This window comes from Lissotriton vulgaris, chromosome 7 (assembly GCF_964263255.1).
Source record: "Lissotriton vulgaris chromosome 7, aLisVul1.2, whole genome shotgun sequence".
NCBI classification, from domain to species: Eukaryota; Metazoa; Chordata; class Amphibia; order Caudata; family Salamandridae; genus Lissotriton; species Lissotriton vulgaris.
In genome coordinates, this window is record NC_141695.1 from 1,752,624,802 (window position 1) to 1,752,643,037 (window position 18,236).

Below are 18,236 nucleotides of genomic sequence, written 5' to 3' on the forward strand. Positions count from 1 at the left end.
CTATGCCTATCCTCCCACACGCACCAATGAGGATGTGGGGGAGGGATACAATGAGGATGAATTCACTTATCCTGCTGACACAGATCAGGAGGAACCTCAACCCTGGACTGACCCGGTTGACCCTGGTGAGCCGCACACCACACCTGACACTCAGTCCTATACCGTCAAGACCTCGCCTACTGAAGATACTGCTGCGTTTAACGCATTGATTGAAAGGGCGGCCAATAACCATGACGTGGAAATGCACGCTGACCCAGTGGAGGAAGACTTTTTGTTTGATACTTTCTCAACTTCAGAAAGATCGGTAAAGACATTGCATATGCTGAAAGGTGTCCTGAAACACGCTACTGACACTTTCCAGGAGACCACAAGGGCAAGGGTTGTAAACCCAAGGATTGAAAGGAAATACAGGCCTGCGCCTGTAGACCCTACATACATTAAAGGCCAGCTCCCATTGGACTCCCTAGTAGTGGCTAATGCTCGCAAGAGAGCGAACTCTCAAACAAGTGGTGATGCTCCTCCTCCGGACAAAGAATCCAAAATCTTAGAAGCTTCTGGCAAACGTGTAGCGGCTCAAGTGGCAAATATTTGGAGGATTTCAAATACACAGGCCCTATTAGCCAGATTGAAAGCTACTACAACACCTGCCTGATGTTTATAAGGAGGGAGCAGAAATGCTAATACAGGAGGGGAAGCTGATATCAAATGCGTCCATTAAATGTGCGCTGGATGCAGCAGGCACAGCAGCTAGGGCCATCAACACAAGTTTGATGCTTAGAAGGCATGCCTGGCTACGCATCTCTGGTATCAAGCCAGAGATCCAAACAACTTTACTCAATCAGCCGGTTAACCCTGACTTTCTATTTGGTACCGATGTAGACACGACCCTTGAAAAGATTAAGAAAGACACTGAGACAGCAAAATCCATGGGGGCCCTGCAGTCACAGCAGTTCAGGGGCAGTTCCTTTCGTCGCTCCGGTAACAGGGGAGCCTCTAGAGGTCAAGCATTGCAGCAAGCCCAATACAACAAGGGGAGCACGCAGACCACCTATAACAAGAATAACAGGGGTGGATATCGTGGGAACAGCACCAAAGGCAGAGGACGTGGAAATAATAATGCCAGATCCTCTGCCACAAATAAACAGTGACGCCTTGTCACTCCCCCCAGACCATATAACACCGGTCGGGGGAAGACTTCAGCAGTTCCTGCCAGTCTGGGAAGGCATTACCACAGACTGGTGGGTGAGACAACTTATCCAATACGGCTATTGTCTGGAACTAACCTCCACTCCTCCCCACATACCCCCAAGGCACCGTCCTATGTCCGTAGAGCACATGCACTTATTGCAGCAAGAAGTCATCTGCATGCTGCAAAAAGGGGCAATAGAACTCGTGCCTTTAGAACAGCAAGGTACAGGGGTGTACTCTCTGTACTTCTTAATCTCAAAGAAGGACGGGTCTCTCCGGCCCATTCTAGACCTCAGACCCCTGAACCAGTACATCTTGTCAGAACATTTTCACATGCTGATTTTACAGCAAGTTCTACCATTGCTCAGTCAGGGGGACTTCCTAGCAACCCTAGACCTAAAGGACGCATATTTCCACATCCCCATTCACCCAGGAAACAGGGTGTTCACCAAGTGCTTGGCGACAGTGGCTGCGCACCTTCGGAGAAAGCACATCCATGTCTATCCTTACCTGGACGACTGGCTTGTCCAAGCAAAGTCAGCCCAGCAGTGTGCCAGCCACATGTCCCGCACAATTCACCTCCTACACAGTCTAGGATTTTCACTAAATTACCCGAAATCACACCTTCAGCCCGCACATGTGCAACAGTACCTAGGTGCGACAATAAACACTCTGACAGCGACAGCGCAGCCAAACTCTGCCAGAGTCAACAGCATGCAATTGCTGATTCAGAAATTCAGGCCCCAACACTCACTCCCAGCGCAGGTATTTATGCAGCTGATTGGTATGATGGCCTCCTGCATCTTCATAGTACCGTACGCGAGGCTACACATGCGTCCCCTTCAAGAGTGCTTAGCACGACAGTGGAACCAGGCTCATGGACATCTAAAAGACCTAGTGTTGGTGACCGGTCGTGCATACAACTCTCTGCATTGGTGGAACACACAAAACCTTTGCAGGGGACGACCGTTCCAAGAGCCTGTCCCACAAATAGTGCTGACAACGGACGCATCTCTCCAGGGCTGGGGAGCGCATGTCCTCCATTATACTGTGCAGGGACTATGGACGACGCAGCAGCAAAAGATGCATATCAACCTGATGGAGCTGATGGCTATCTTCATGGCACTGAAGGCATTCATTCAAATTGCATTTGTGCAACAAAGTCTTGCTGATCCGGACGGACGACATGACTGCCATGTATTGCATCCAGAAGCAGGGAGGCACACACTCTCCACAATTGTTTCATCTAGCCCAGAGCATGTGGAAGTGGGCCATTCAGAGAAACATGTTCCTCATGGCGGAACATCTCCCAGGCAAGGACAACCAGATGGCGGACCTGCTCAGCAGGCACAGCCATCAAATGCACGAGTGGGAGATGCACCCCTCAGTGCTCCAACCATATTTCCAGCAGTGGGGTCATCCAGAGATAGACCTATTCGCCACAAACGAAAACGCAAAATGCCAAACCTTCGCCGCCAGGTTCCCACACCCGCAGTCTCCGGGCAATGCGATATGGATGAACTGGTCAGGCAGATTTGCGTACGCTTTTCCTCCAACACCGCTCATCCCGCTAGTGGCACGCAAACTGCAACAACACTCCATGACGCTCATCCTGGTTGCTCCCATGTGGGCAAGGCAGGCGTGGTACACCACGTTCCTAGAACTTTCAGTGGTGCCTCACCAACGGCTGCGCCTCACTCCCAGCCTCCTCACTCAGAGCCATGAAGACATTCAGCACCCAGATCCGCAACAGTTGAGCCTTGCAATATGGCTCCTGAGGTCATAGAGTTTGGCTATCTCATCCTGCCCCCTGACTGTATGAACATTATCAAAGAGGCAAGAAGACCTACGACCAGGGCATGCTATGCTGCCAAATGGAAGCGATTTGTCATTTACTGTCATTTACTGTTCCAATAATGACATAAATCCGCTGGATGCGTCCACGCAAAACATTATCTGTTATTTGATGTATGCATACAGATATGTTATCAAAAGGCTAAACGCACGTTAACAGTTCCCCCACGAGTGCATTCCACACACAAGTTAGGGGCATCCATGGCTTTCCTGGGTAACATTCCTCTAGAGGATATATGTAGAGCAGCCGCATGGACCACCATACATACATTTACCAAAAACTACTGTGTAGAAGTAAACTCCAAACAGCAAGCTGCTGTAGGACAGGCTGTTCTCAAAACCCTTTTTCAGACTGCTGCAGCTGGCACGGGCAACCACCGCTAAGGAGGTAACTGCTATTTATTCTATGCATAGATATGAATTCAGCAGCCCACATGCTTCGAACAGAATATGCTACTTACCAGTATGCATCTGTTCTTGGCATGTAGAGCTGCTGACATTCATATCGCCCGCTCTCCTCCCCGGTGCCTGTCGCAGCTGCAGCACTCAGAATCATTCTCAGGCATGGTCATCACTTACAGTGTTACACTCCATCTCTGCCACAATGGCGACAAACAATCTGAGGATGGAGTGGATGCCCATGCGCACTGTAGTGCAGGGGAGGAGCCACCTATCTTGTGATACTTCGTAGACTCTTCCAGGACAACAATGTGCAATCATTCGGACCCAACACTAGGCGGCGATCTATGCACAGATAGGAATGTCAGCAGCCCTACATGCCAAGAACAGATGCATACTGGTAAGTAGCATATTCCATTTCAGAGAAATTCAGCTCCTTCTCCTGGGGCTAACTAGTCTGTTGTCAAATTCGAAGCCTTCCTGACTGGCTGATGCCCGTTAAATGCTGGTAGAATTGGAGAAGAGTCAGACAGACTTATTTTTACACCTTCTACCTTGCCCCTGTACTCTACATAATCAGTTGTGTAGAAGATTTTGAATGGTTGACTTGGCCGGATGTCTCAGTGAGTTGAACGACGGCTGAAGACAAATGCAGCGATCTGAAAATCAGGAGTTGGAATACAGGCTACCGTAAGACTCGCCCTTCTCTCATTCCGAGAGAGAGAGAGAGAGGGATATATATATTTATATATATATATATATATATATATATATATATATATATATATTCCGCTCAGTGGGGTTGTATATATATATATATATATATATATATATATATATTCATTCGCGTTTCAGGGCTGGCGCCCCTTAATGATATGCTGCTCCGTGTGTGGCATTGAAAGGCTCTCCTATTTCAAATTACTGCATGTTTCCTATTGGTATGTGACATTGAACCTACTGAAGGGAATACGTGTGACTCGTTGTTGAATAATACAATTCCCAGCATGCAACGAAATAAGGACACAAATGAGTGCAGCCCACTAAGAGCAGGGAACCAATAGGAAACATGCAGCAATTTGAAATAAAAGAGCCTTTCAATGCCACACACGGAGCAGCCTATGATTAAGGAGCGCCAGCCCTGAAATTCATCAGGCACCATAACCTACCTGGGTTTGTGGAGAGGGATATCTTTGAAAGCCGGATGGCTGGCTTCACACTGTGTGCGTCCTGGAAAGCTTGAGGGTAGTGTTGGACATGTGTGTATATATATATATATATATATATATATATATATATATATATATATTAAGTAATATTAACATCAGTTATTCACAGCGCATAGAGTTGGCTAAAGTCGGTATGTAGCGTATTAGGAATTCAAGCTGTGACAATAGGCGCATCACTCCAAGTTTCCGTAAGAGGCTGCTCACTTTCGACAGTTTCCTGGCCGTTTCCTGCTAATACTGGAAGTCCCGGAAAGCATTGGTAGTGTTTACTCAATTGTTACTTTAATAAGCGCGGTGCCATCTTCACGGACACCGCGCTATGCAATGCAATAGGTGTTGCTTTTGGTATTGTAAAGAACAATGCCTTTTAATTTTTATAAAGGCATTACCATTTACAATGTCAATAGCTCTAAATAATGTCATTGCGAGACCAATTGCATTGCAAATGCTTGTTTCACCTCCAGCTGGGCGGAAGTTAAGGGCTCATCAGGCCAACTTTTGTTTGTATATGTTGACTGGGGGCCGCCTGGAACCTTGCATTTCAATGTAAATGCCACAAAGGGAAACAAAGCACACAGCTTGCCTTCTCTGCACAGGTACTTAAGAGAGACAGCTTTTGCCTTTCTTCTGTCCCTGATTATAAATGCAGACACTGTAAGACTGTAGATGGGTTAGTCTGTCCCAGTATTTACACAAATAATTTAAATAGCACTATTTTATTTCTTTTATAGCGCTACATCGTGACGTTATGAGGTCATTTGCATGTTGTCTTACTTGGTCAGTCCCACCACTTATTTTTATAGGACTTGTGCCCTGGCTGTTGCACATGTGCCAGTCTGCTGTTTCTTGTTGCTGTAGATGTGCTGCTTTGCCTCTTGCGCTGATGTGCCGGTCCAGGCCTACTGTCATCTGTTGAATGGTTTAATAATGAATTTTGTCTTTTCCTTCCTCGTAAGACTCTGTGATCGGGGAGCCCATGAACGAGTCCATCGCCCATGCGGTGGCAGCAGTAGGCAGCCGCCTCTACATTTCAGGAGGCTTCAACGGGGTCGCTCTTGGACGCATGTTGACGCTCTCGCTGCCCTCGGACCCCTGCCTGGTCTTCGACAGTCAGACCAGTTGCAACAACTCTGTGGGAAGCTGCGTCTGGTGCAGGACAGGCTGTGTTTCAGCAGACGTAGCTGAGAGGTAAAGAGCTGCCTATGAGCAGCTGGACATGTTGGCGTGTGTGTGCAGAATAAGAAGTATGTGTGGGACCCGGAGTGTGAATGTGCGATCGAAGCCCCAGGCATGTTATGTTATAAATATTTATATAGCGCATGTGTAGCCGGAGGTGTCTTGGTTGTTAAAACGCCAGCTTTTCAGGGCCTTTCCGAAGAGCATGGAGAATTAATATTCAAAGGAAACTTCTTTCATTTTTTTCGAGACATTGACCAAAAACTTCTTTCAGGTTTAAAGTATTTTTATTAAAGTACAAAAAGAGCATGGGGAAGGGAATAGGAGGTCAAGCGAATACACAGTACAAGAAGCGGAACGTTGCAGCGGTTCAGAAGAAAAGGAGGGAGGCAGGAAGCCCCAGAGGGTAACAAGGCATAAGTCTTAAGGCAATAAGGTATTGTGAATGACCCCCCAGGAGACCCCCACTCCCTAAGCAAGGCAGTGCTGGAATAACGTCCCGTATTACAGTAAAAAAGAAAGTACACCATCCCTCCAACCCCCCGTCCCCAGAAAAGGAGAAAAAAGAGAGAAGCGAAGGAGGAAAAAGAAGAAAACAATACCCCAACATCCCCGACCGAAAATCAGCATTAAAAGCATATGACCCCGCGCCCCACCCCCAGTCCCAAACCCCCTAGCCCGCACATTCACTCCGCTGTAGCCGCCGGCGGTGTCAGCCTAAGGAGTCGCAGGTATCGTGGACATGTGAGTTCGCGAAACTCCGTGGACAGCAGTGCCAAAAAGGGGTGCCAAAGCTCTTCAAACTGGTCAACATCCCCAGCCACCGTGAGCGACATCTTCTCCATGCCCAGCACCTGCCAGAGCCTATGTAGCCAACCAGTGATGGAGGGGGCAGTAGGGGTGCGCCAGAGTACAAGGATGTTTTGGACCGCGGAACCTAGCGCAATCGCAATCTGCCTACCCCTACGGGACTTCAGCGGGTACATCAGGTCATTGGGGAGGCCTAGCAAAACATACGCGGGGAAGCGCGGGAGCTCGATCTCAAAATGCTTATCTACCTCATCCAGGACCTCCTTCCAATAGGCCGACAGCACCGGGCACTCCCAGAGAATATGCGTGAGGGTGCCCTCCTGTCCGCAGCCGCGCCAGCAACCTTTATCACCGATTTTGCGCATCTCGTAAAGCCTCTCCGGGGTGTAATACCAATAGGTGGATACCTTAGTAAAGGTCTCCGTCAGCCCAGTGTGGTACGCAGAGTGCCTCGCCCGATACGCAATCTTGTCCCACTCCTTGTGGCTCAAGGTCCTGCCCAATTCCCTGTGCCAACGCTCCCTCCCTGGGTTATGGTAATGAAACGGCGGGGGTTGGAGAAACTTGTACAAGTCGGTGATAAGCTTGGCATCCGAGGCCCGGGTTACCAGCCATCGCTCATAGTGCGTAATCGAACGGGCAGCGACGTCGCGTACTGAGGGTTGAAGAGCCCAGTGGCGGACTTGCATATAACGCAGTCTGTCCCCCTCCGTCAGGCCAAACTCCTGTCGGAGCTGCTGGAAGGGGAGCACACCCTCCGGCCCGTAAATCTGGAAAAGCACCCTGCAACCCGCACTCACCCAGTGAGAAAAGGCTCCCGGTTCCAGACCCGGAGTGAAGTCTGGATTGCCAGCAATGGGAGTGAATGGCGATGGAAAGGTGGTGAGTTCACGAAGCTCACACACCGCGTCCCACACTCTCAGCGGAACCCGGGTGATAAAAGAGGCGTAGAGATTAGGCGGGCGGTGAGTGCGCCGCAGGAACGGGACTTCCTGGAGGGTACGGCCCGCAACTGCCTGATCTTGAAAGAGCCAATGCTTGTCCGATTCCCACCGGCTCCATTCCACCAAGTACCGAAGTTGCGCCGCCTGAAAGTACTTCCGGAGGTCCGGGACCCCGAGACCCCCCGCCTCCGGGGCAAGCATGGAGAGGACCCGCTTCATCCGCGGCTTACGACCCTGCCACACAAAGCGGGAGATGTCTGCCTGCGTCTGCCGTATCCAACCTACAGGAGGCTGGAGAGGTAGAGCGCGAAAAAGATACAAGATCTGAGGCAGTATCGTCATCTTCACCGCTGCGATACGGCCCAGCCACGAGAGCAGGCCTTTGTTCCATCGGCCGAGTTAGTCTTTGACTTTTTTGCCCAGAGAGGAATAGTTAGCGGCGACCATTGCAGGCAGGGAGGGAGCAAGCAAAATACCCAGGTAAGGCACCGTGGAGGAGGACCACTGCAGAGGAAAAAGACGCTGGAGGTCCCGCCTGGTGTCAACAGAGAGCGACACGTCCAGGGCAGCCGACTTAGTCATATTCATTTTAAAGCCCGCCACGCGGGCAAAGGAGTCCAGCTCCTGGACGCAGGCAGGGAGCGACCGTTTGGGGTCATCCAGGGTAAGCAAGACATCATCTGCATATAAGCTGACAGTATGCGTGTATTGCCCCATCTTCACCCCAATAGCGTCCGGGTTATCGCGAATCCTCTGGGCAAACGGCTCCATATAGAGGGCAAACAGGAGCGGCGAAAGGGGGCAACCCTGTCTCGTGCCGCGTTCAATGGCGAAGCTGCCGGAGCTGTGTCCGTTGACACGCACAGATGCTGTCGGTCTCCTATAACAATTGAAGACCATAGTGCGGAACTTTGCGCCGATCCCCAGTTTCCCAAGGACCAGCTCGAGGTACGGCCAATGAACCCTATCAAAGGCCTTCTCCGCGTCGACCGATAGCAGCATCCGCTCCCCCGGGACGCGGGAGGCCTTTTCTAGCACGTGCGTCACCCTCTTGGTGTTGTCGACCGTCTGCCTACCGGGTACAAAACCGGCCTGGTCCGCCTCCACCAAACCTGGCAGGTGTAGACCCAGCCTGGCCGCCAAGATCCCCGTGTAAAGCTTGAGGTCCACATTCAAAAGTGAGATGGGCCGGTACGAGCCGCACAGAGTCCGGTCCTTTCCCGGTTTCGGGATAACCGACACAGTCGCCGAGAGAAGGTCCGGCGGGATAGCTCCTGGGTCGGAGAAGGAATTGAATAAGCGAGCCAGGAGAGGCGCGACAGTGGGACAGAAGGTCTTGTAGAACAAGGCCGTATAGCCATCCGGGCCCGGAGCCTTGCCGTGCTTGAGCCGAGCGATAGCGGAGATGACTTCCTCCACGTGAATATCCCTCTCCAGGTGGTCCGCCTGGGCGGAATCCAGGGTCGGGAGGGTTACGGAGTCCAGATAGGCTTCAGCCTCTCCCGGTGGGGAGGGCTCTGCAGCGTACAGCGCCTCATAAAAGGCACGGAAGGAATCCGCCACCTCCGCGTCACCGGAAACCGGGACCCCATCTACTCCCACTAGCTCTTTTACCACGTTGCGTTGCTGCGCAGCTCTGAGCCGATGGGCCAGGAGCTTACCGCACCTATCTCCGCCGGTGTAATAGGCATGCTTCAAGCGTAGCGCCGCATACTCCGCCCGGTCCAGGTCCAACGCAGAGAGGAGTTTCCGCGCCGCCTTCAGCTGCCTCCAAACACGAGGAGCCCCCGTCCGGCGGTGAACCTGTTCAAGTTCCCTGACCTGCGCCGTTAGTTCCTCCCTCTTGCGTTGGCGCTCCTTATTCTCCGCCGAGGAAATGGAGATTAACTCCCCCCTGATGACTGCTTTCAAAGCCGCCCACTGCGTCGCCAGGGACGTATCGGAGTTGTCATTGCGGGTCAGGTACTCTCGGATGACCTCCTCTATTCGCTTCACCACCAGTTTCTTATGGAGAAGCGTGTCCCGAAGCCGCCACATCCCTCTGGAGGGGGGGGCCGCCGGCCAAGCAAAAACTCCGGAAACCGGCGCATGATCGGACAAGGACAAGACCCCGATGTCCGCCGCCGTGGCGGCCGAGCGAAGCGGGCCGCTCACCAGGAGATAATCTAACCGCGAATAAGTGCGGTGTGCGTGGGAAAAATATGAGTAGTCCCTGTCGGTGGGATGCATGGTTCGCCAGAGGTCATGTAGATCCATCTCAGCAAGCCGGTCTTGCACCGCCCTAGAAAGCTCCCACGTCTGCGGAAAGCGCTGGGCAGACCTATCCAGGGTGGAGTCGAAGACCATGTTCAGGTCTCCCCCCAAGATAATATGGCGGTCGGGCGAGGCAGTAACGTCCACCAACACAGAGTCCAGGAAGCGATCCTGGTGGTCATTCGGGCTGTAAACGGAACCAACCGTAAAGGCAACACCTCCCAGACGCATGCGATACACTAGAAGCCTCCCCTTCTGCTCGGCATGTTTATATAACACCTCACCCCTGAAGGAGCTAGCTAGAAGAATGGCCACCCCCGCAGTCTTAGTCGCAGCCGAGGAAAAGAGTTGCGTGGGGAACTTGGCAGAGCGCAACCTATGGCAGTCCTTAGAGAGTAAATGGGTTTCCTGCAGGAGGCAAATATCCGCCTGCGACCCCTCTAGCAGGGAAAGGATCGCTCTACGCTTTACAGGGTTATTCAGACCCTTAACATTAAGGGTCACTACTTTCAGGGGCGGCATCGCTCACGGGGAAGCAAAGCGCTATGCAGCAAGCGAGGGATCAGCGGGAGGGGCGCGCGGGGCAGGGGCGCAGGGAAGGCCAGGATCGGCTTCGCAAGTGTTCGGACAGTATCGGACGGGACCCCCCCAGCACCAAACCAGTTCTGAAACCCCCCCAAAACCAACCCATGGCAACTAGCCAAAACCAAAAACAAGAAAAAACACCCCATTGTCTCAGTCCAGCCCAAGAGGGCGAGTCTGCAGAAAACAGTCAAGTGGACGTCCAGCCACACACCTCCAACCGCTCCCCCCCAACCTCCAGCCCAGCATCATAGAAGCTAAGAATCTCTCCCCCCGGAGTAAAGTTAGGCCGTCTGGGCCACGCCGTCAGATTCAGGCAAGTTCCTGGCCGCAGTCCTCAGGGCCTCCGCCATATCCGCCCTGATGGTAGGGGAGTCAGGACGACTCACCGTCGCCGACGATTGGCGCCTCCTCGATCTCCGTCGGCCTCGCCGCTCGGGGCGCCTCCATGCGGGCGTAGCTCCTTCTTCCTCCGTAGCTGTGAGTCCCAGCACCCCACAGACATCCTGTAGGGAGCGCAGCTGATGTAGCACCCCATTCCATCGAAAGATAAGACGGAAGGGGTGACCCCAGGAATAGGCCGTCTCATGCTCCCGTAGAAAGTCCGTGGCGATGCGGAAAGTCCTGCGCTTCTGCAGTGTGATGGCGGACAGGTCTTGATAGAGCGCCACGGGCCGTTCACGGAAGGACAGCGGTTGCTTCCTGCGGGCCTCCGTCATGATGCGCTCCTTTAAGGGGAAATCCGGCAGGAATGCCAGGATATCAGGCGGGGGCGCCGATGACTGGCGCTGGCGGCCCACTCTATGTGCTCTGTCGATGCAGATCTGGAAGTCCGCTCCTTCTTCCAAGATGTCGCGGAACAGGTCCTGCAGATAGGCCACTAGGTCCGCACCCTCATCCGCGGACGGAACGCCTCGCACCCGGATGTTATTCCGCCTGGACCTGTTCTCGAGGTCCTCCGAGTGGGCCTGGAGCTCGACACACTGCTCCCGTAGGCGGAGGACGTCCTGCTGGAGGTGGACTATCTCTTCGTCGCGACGCTGGGCCGCCGTTTCCACAGTGTCGACCCGCTCGCCCAGGCCTTCGACCTCCCTACGCACTTCACGAACCTCTCCGGCCACCTCGGTCTTGAGAGTCTGGAATTCCTCCTTGAGGGAGCTGAATAAGTCTTCCATAAAGGACCTCGTGACTGGCGGTTCGCCTCCGGTGGCGTCCGTTGAGGCCCGGGAGGACCCCGGGGACGGCTGCGTCCTGTCGCGTAGTTGCTGGGACCTGCCAAGCATTTCCGGCAGAGTGCGATCTCCCCGTGCCGCGCCTCGTCTCCCAGTCATCTTGGCCTCCGCGGTGGATGAGGCTTAGAGCCAGCCGCTGTGGATGTGCCCAACTGCTCGAGGGCACCAGATGTGAAGGCCTCACCGAGGACAAGGGTGGTGCGTCACAAGCGACAAAATGGCGGCCCGGGCCAGGGCGAGACGACCATCGAACCAGTTGGGGTGGTCAGCAATGTTCCAAACGGAGGCTTTCAGCTGTGTGGTCCCAGGGAGGACAGCAGATGTGTAGGCACCAGGAGGAACCAAGGCGCCCGTATGATAAGGGCGCGGGCGAGGGCCACCAATTCCAGCTCCACAAAGACAAGATGGCGGGAAGGCGGAACCCGGGAGGGCAGCCTAGGCCAGCAAGTCTATGGGCGACCCTCAAACAGCGATGGGTAGGGAAGGAGCGAAACAAATGCCTCCCATTAACACCGGCCAGTACGCCCGGGCCGGGCCCCGCTCAGACTCCGTCGTCCTTCACTCCCAAGCTCGGGGTCCGCAAGGCGTCACACACCGACACCCAAGGCAGGGGGGTGGATCGCCGTCGCCGGGCCGGGGTCCGTCGTCCAGCGATGGTCCTTGCCACAAGGGGGCCGGCTAGGAAGCTTCCACACTCCGCGGAGTCCTTCTAGTCCGCTCCCCGGGGTCTCCAGCCTTTCAGCACCCGGCCCAGCCGAGGCGCGCGGACAGCGCCGCGATATGCTCCGCCTCCAGGCCCTTCTCCTCGGGGCGACCCAGGCTCTGCTCCCCGGAGCGATCGTTGAGCAAACTTTTCGGGGATTTCCCCCGGGGCCACAGAAGTCAAGGTGGTGTCAAAATGTGCTCCAAGAACTCCGGCACAGTTCTCTCGCCCGCAGTGCAGCCGCGGGGGGAGAGAAGCGCAGGAATCGGGGCTCGAGCTGAGCCGGGCCGGGGGAGCTACGGGAGGAAGCGTCCGCTCACCCCGCCATCTTGGCCACGCCCCTCCCAAAAACTTCTTTCTCCCCAAGAGGAAACTCTGAACTGTGGCAACATGCACATTTTTTGCCTCAAGCTATCGCAGCTGAATGGCGGGAAGATACCATGTGAATCCTTTCCAGAGGTATTCTGGGACTCTGTTGATGGGTGCTTTGTGGGTAATGCACACTACCTTAAAAAGGATTGTGTCTGACAGGTAGTCAGTGGAGGTTACGTAGTTCCTGTCTAACAGCCTGGTGTTTGGGAATGCCTGGCAGTATGCGGACTGCCGCATTTGGAGCATCCTGCAGTCTAGTTAAGTGTTGCTGCTGCCTGCTCAAGTAAAGACCATTGAGTAGGTAAGTTTAGACATGACTAAAGCTGTCACAACAGTTTTTTGTAGTGTCTCGTGAGATACGGGAGGATTGTCTTTATTGTTGTAATGATGCTGAAAGAAGAGCAGGCGGTGACATAAGTTCATTCCCCGTTTGTGAGTTTTTTGTATTACGGACAACAGCGTTGCGGTGACGGATGCGAGTGGAAGTGGTTGGTGCTGGACTGATGCAGGAGCATGAAGGCAGTGAGGAGAGCTTGGCCTTTGCGGTTGGAGTGTTGAAGGGCAGAGACTGTCTACTGTGCCCTGCAGTCAGATCTGGCTTGTTTGTGGGGGGTGCATGAGGGAGTACATTGCATGAGCTGGAATATGCTAGAGAAAATAAACCAAAGAAGTTGAATAAAGCATTTGTACACAGATGGTAAGTTAACAAAGAAAATTAACGAAACTAAACAACATGCTATATGGTACATCCGTAAGGTGCACTTGATGCATTTTAGTTAGGATGTGCATCTTTATGTATTTTTTTTCTCCAGTTTCATGAGATGTCTCTTTAGACTGGTAGTAAAGTCATTAAGATTGGGGCATTCACGGATGCCAGAAGGCTTTGATATGTGTCTCGCAGTTGAAGAGACCAGAATCCAGTGGCCGCTCACAGGCGTGCAGGTTTAGGGGGGAGTAGTTTAGGTTCTGTAAGGGGTGCAGCAGGTTGTCAGTGGTTTAATGGGCTTACAAAGTACGACTAACCACTATAAACACAATAGTCTGCGGTTTGTATAGGGCCCTGTTTTAAGCTGCAGCATCTCAGTTCTGTGATGAAAGGAAGTGATGTGTGCATCTGGGCATCTTGAATCATTTTGTGGGTGCAAACTGAAGCACCTTGTGTGTTGGGGTAAAGAAATAAGGAGGGAGGACCTCTACCCAACTGTTCCAATAGACTCTTGCAAAGTGCCAGGGAATTAATGAGTGCCTTAGCAGCATGAAATTGAAGGCATGGTTGTATTTGCGTATGTTCATGGCCTGGTAACGTGGTAATAGTACGCCAGGATCCCTAGCTGAGGATGGGAAAGGTCTGGCTGTCAGGAGGGCGATAGATAGAGATTGGAGCTGTCAGGAGTATAGGTAGAGGAGAAGTAGAGATCACCATCTTAGAAGAGGTGAACCTGGGGGCACAGATGACCAACCAATGTCTGGTTGGCGACAGGGAGTTAAAGTGGATCAAGAGCAAATTTGTTTTTTGTCAGTGTAGAAATAATCTGAGAAATCAAGAGAGGAAGGACCTTCACCGATCGAGGTGGCATAAATAGAGAACAGGACCAACTCTAGACCTGATCCCTGCGGAGTGGAGTTGGAGCCCCACCCCATTGAGTACGTAGTCTCCGTAGTTCAGTTTGATGCATTATGAAATCTGCAAGAAGGGAATGTTCAATTCTTACCTGGCGGGCGGACGCTTCAGGATGCCAGTGCTTCCTGTAAATAAAGTGCTTTCTTTATCTGGCAGACGTGCTCCACTACAGCCGAAGAGCACAGCTGGAGTCTGCAGTGGATTGGCTTTCCCCAGCTTTCACTATGACCCCCGATTCCTGACACCTTTTCCGGGTGTTCCATTGGTGCTGGGGTTTGATAGGGGAGGTTGGCCCTTGGGGTGATAGACGTTGCTTGACAATTCTCCTTTTGGTCCATGTAGTTATGTGACATATGTCTTTGCCCTTCCCAGGATGGGCTGCTCAGCGGTCAGAGCCTCCTGTTTTCCTTTGCCGAGGTCAGCCGAGGAGTGCCGACGACTGAGAACTTGCAGTGAGTGCCTGGCTCGTCACCCGCGAGCCTCAGCAGTAGCCCTTGGACAGGTGAGTGCCCCGCTCGTGGTTCCTGCAACAGATGCGAAATGTTAACATGAAACGCTGGAGAGTAGGATGATGGCAGAAGTCTTCTGCTGCCACAGGTCCTGGTGCTCTCAGATTCTGCCCCTCTCTCCAGGAGGTTTTGTGGGAGGGAGAGTAATAGGGCAGAGCACAAGCTCCCAGAAGTACGATGTGTGGGGAGCAGAGTCGGTTACCAGCTGTGTGTACAATAGATTGAGGGCATCAAATTTCGAGATCCATGTTTTTTACTCCAACAAGAGGCGCTGTGGACAGTAGCGTAAGAGTACTAATGTCAAGAACCGTGTTTTTTACTCCAGCAAGAGGCGCTTTGAACAGTAGTGTAAAAACACTAAATGTTGTGGACCGTGTTTGCTACTCCAGCAAGTGGTGAGGTGGACAGCAGTGTAGGCCACTTAATGTCAGGAAGCCCACAGTCCTGCTCGATAGAGTAACTGCGTGGGGTTGTGTAAGCGCACTGTGGAAAGCAAACCGCTCCTACAGCCAGTACCTCTTCCAGCAGTTTTCCTGCTCTTTGTGTGTAAGGCAGTTGCATATTCGCCTACATTTTCTGAATGTTTTCAACTTAAAATTATTCTAAAGAATAGAAATAATTAGCATTGAATGTACTGTTAACAGGAGCAATCCGACTATTTCAGTGGGGATTTATAGAGTAACATTCATTCTAGCAGGATGGGGCGGGACAGAGAGGAATTATGAAGGGTTCTGACACTGCTTCCCTGGTTAAGGCGAGGAGAAATCCTGATGCTGCCAAGGCTGTGGCTACTGAAATGTAGACTGTGAAGCCACGTTAATCTATTTCAAAGCAAAGCTTGTGTTTATTGTGTATGTTGCTATGTTTAACATGTTAATCGGTTACTTTGGTTGAGTATAAGAGGGCGAAGAGCCCAAGAGTGGGGAAGTGGTAGAAGGTTGACTGGCTTCTTGTAAGGTGACTTTGTTCACCTACGTCAGTCTCCTTTTATGCGCATTTGCCTCATGTCCCCAGCAAGGTATTAGCTAATGTTCCTTTTAGCGCAGTTCTCAGCAGCTAGTGAGCGTGCTTGGGTTCGGGTAGGGTGGGAGAGATGAAGCAGTTCCACTGAGGGCGCACATGCCTTCCCTTTATCCACCCTGTTATGCTCTTGTCGCTTATCATAATGTACTAGTATGTTTTAAGGACGGCATCTAGCCCTGTTTGCTAAGCCCTGGGTCCCTCTGCACTAGACCAAGGAGGGTGTGTTTCGATGACATAGTACCACTTGCCATGGAGTGCGAGTGCAGTTTATATTTGGGTTCATCCGTGGAACATTTCTCACTGTTCTCACCGCCTCATGTCTGCAGGGAGCATCTCACTGTAAATGGTGCACGAACTGCCCGGAGGGAGCCTGCATTGGCAGCGAGGGGAGCTGCACCTCTGAGAATGACTGTCGCATCAACCAGCGTGAGATCTTTGTGGCCAGCAACTGCTCTGAGATCTCGTGTGAGGCTTCAGACTGCCCCAAGTGCACCGCGTCCGGGAAGTGCATGTGGACTCGGCAGTTCAAGCGCACAGGTGAGTGACCATCCCCACCTTACCACCATCCCCTTGAACCCTACCACACTGTCTCCTCGCCCAGTCACCATCTCTTACTCACCATGTCATCATCTCTCCTCCTTGCTGCTATGACTCATCCTTGTCTCTCACTACCCAGAAATTCTGCGAGTTACTCATCCTGCAGTCATGATCCCCACTAAGGGCACATCTCTCCATCATCCATCGTAAACCAATATCCTGTGCACCCTGCCACCATCTCTCACCCATAACAACTTACCACCATAACACATCAGGCACACACCCTGCACCATCTATCACTCATGATAGTATTCTTTATCTAGAAACAAATCTCCCAAATGTATTATCTTGAAATAAAGCACAACTTCCAGCCTGGACCTCATAGACAGCTATATTTTATATTACATGTGAAGGCATGCCTGCATGAGCATATGTGCCCCTGTGCTGGTCAGTCCCATTACTACCAGTGCAAGTGAACAGGGAAGCCATTTTAGAACATATGCTCAACACTTGTGAAACTGAGTTCCCCAGCTTCATGATGGCTTCACTGAAGACAGGGATGTTGAGGATCAAACATCTCATATTAATAAACCACACTGATTCTAGTGATGGATTTATTAATACAAGCACCCGGAGGGCACCTTAAAGGTGCTCCCTGAAAATCTACTAGCCTCTGGTGTGTTGGCTGACTAGTTCCTGCCAGCCTGCCCCTCGTGGCAAGTTTCTGACCTCGTAGGGTCTGAGCTTTTTGCTCTCACGAGGCCGGGAACAAAGCCTGTCCTGGAAAAGGTGTTTTCAAGGCATGTGAGCTGCAGAATATATACTTGTGCACAGATCGGCATCTGGTGTTGGGCTCGGATGTTTGCAGTTTGCTGTTGTCTTAGAAGAAGTCTTTGTAGTCACGAGATAGGTGACTCCTCCCTTGGACGATAGTGCATATGGGCATCGACTCCATCCTCAGATTGTTTTTTTCCGCCATTGGATACGGATGTGACTTGCTGTGCTCCAGTTCAGTACTGTGTTTCCAAACCCTTTTCGAAGCGCAACCTATCACACTCTACTGTATTGTTTCGTTTCCGTGCCTTTTGACTCGCTAACTCCCAACTCCTCGATTCCGGTCCTCGACGTGGGGCGCTGGGCATATATGCGGCATTCGGGCCTACGGCTAATGGAAAGGGCTCCATTAAAAAAATGCCCCCAGTGTGGAGCTACATTTCCACTCGGTGACCACCACAAGATTTGCAACCTTTGTCTATCACCAGAGCACGAAAAAAAGGATTGCCAAGCCTTCACCTCTTTTGGATCCAGGAAAACAATCCGTGATCGCCTGGCTCGACGGCACGTTATAGCGCAACAGGCTGCACTGGTGCCAGAAGACCTTTTCGATGAAGGCCCGATGTTCCAGAGGCAGAGGATTCGGAAGAGCTCAAGATTGTCTCTGAAGCGGACGACATCGACTCCGATGACCACATCACTCCCGGGCAACGACTGAGTATAAATATCCCTACCCCTGCCCCACCCCGAAAAACAGAAGGCTCCGGTCAAAACTTCACGGCTTTAGTCGAGACCAAAAGAACATTTCAGAAGCCCTGCCTCCAAGCCCGGCACCGAAAACGAAAGAAAAGCCTTCCGGCAGTTCGGGATCGCGCAAGCCGCATATCAGAAAACACCTTCAGTACAGAAATCGGGGAAACACATCTCCATTACTCCCAAAAAGGCCTCGACACCGAACCCTTCGGCACCGAAACACCACAAGGCCTCGGAACCGGAAAAGCACCTAAAATCTCCAGATCCCAGGAAAAGGTCA

General features: G+C 52.1%; 1 protein-coding gene across 1 annotated transcript in view; it reads left to right on the top strand.

Annotated features, from left to right (window-relative positions):
* MEGF8 (multiple EGF like domains 8) overlaps positions 1-18,236 on the top strand; it is a 399,920-nt gene that overhangs the window by 275,775 nt on the left and 105,909 nt on the right. The window contains exons 33-35 of the mRNA XM_086933057.1: positions 5,624-5,855; positions 14,733-14,862; positions 16,219-16,429. Coding sequence (XP_086789183.1) covers positions 5,624-5,855; positions 14,733-14,862; positions 16,219-16,429 — 573 coding nt within the window. The remainder of the gene's footprint in view (positions 1-5,623; positions 5,856-14,732; positions 14,863-16,218; positions 16,430-18,236) is intronic.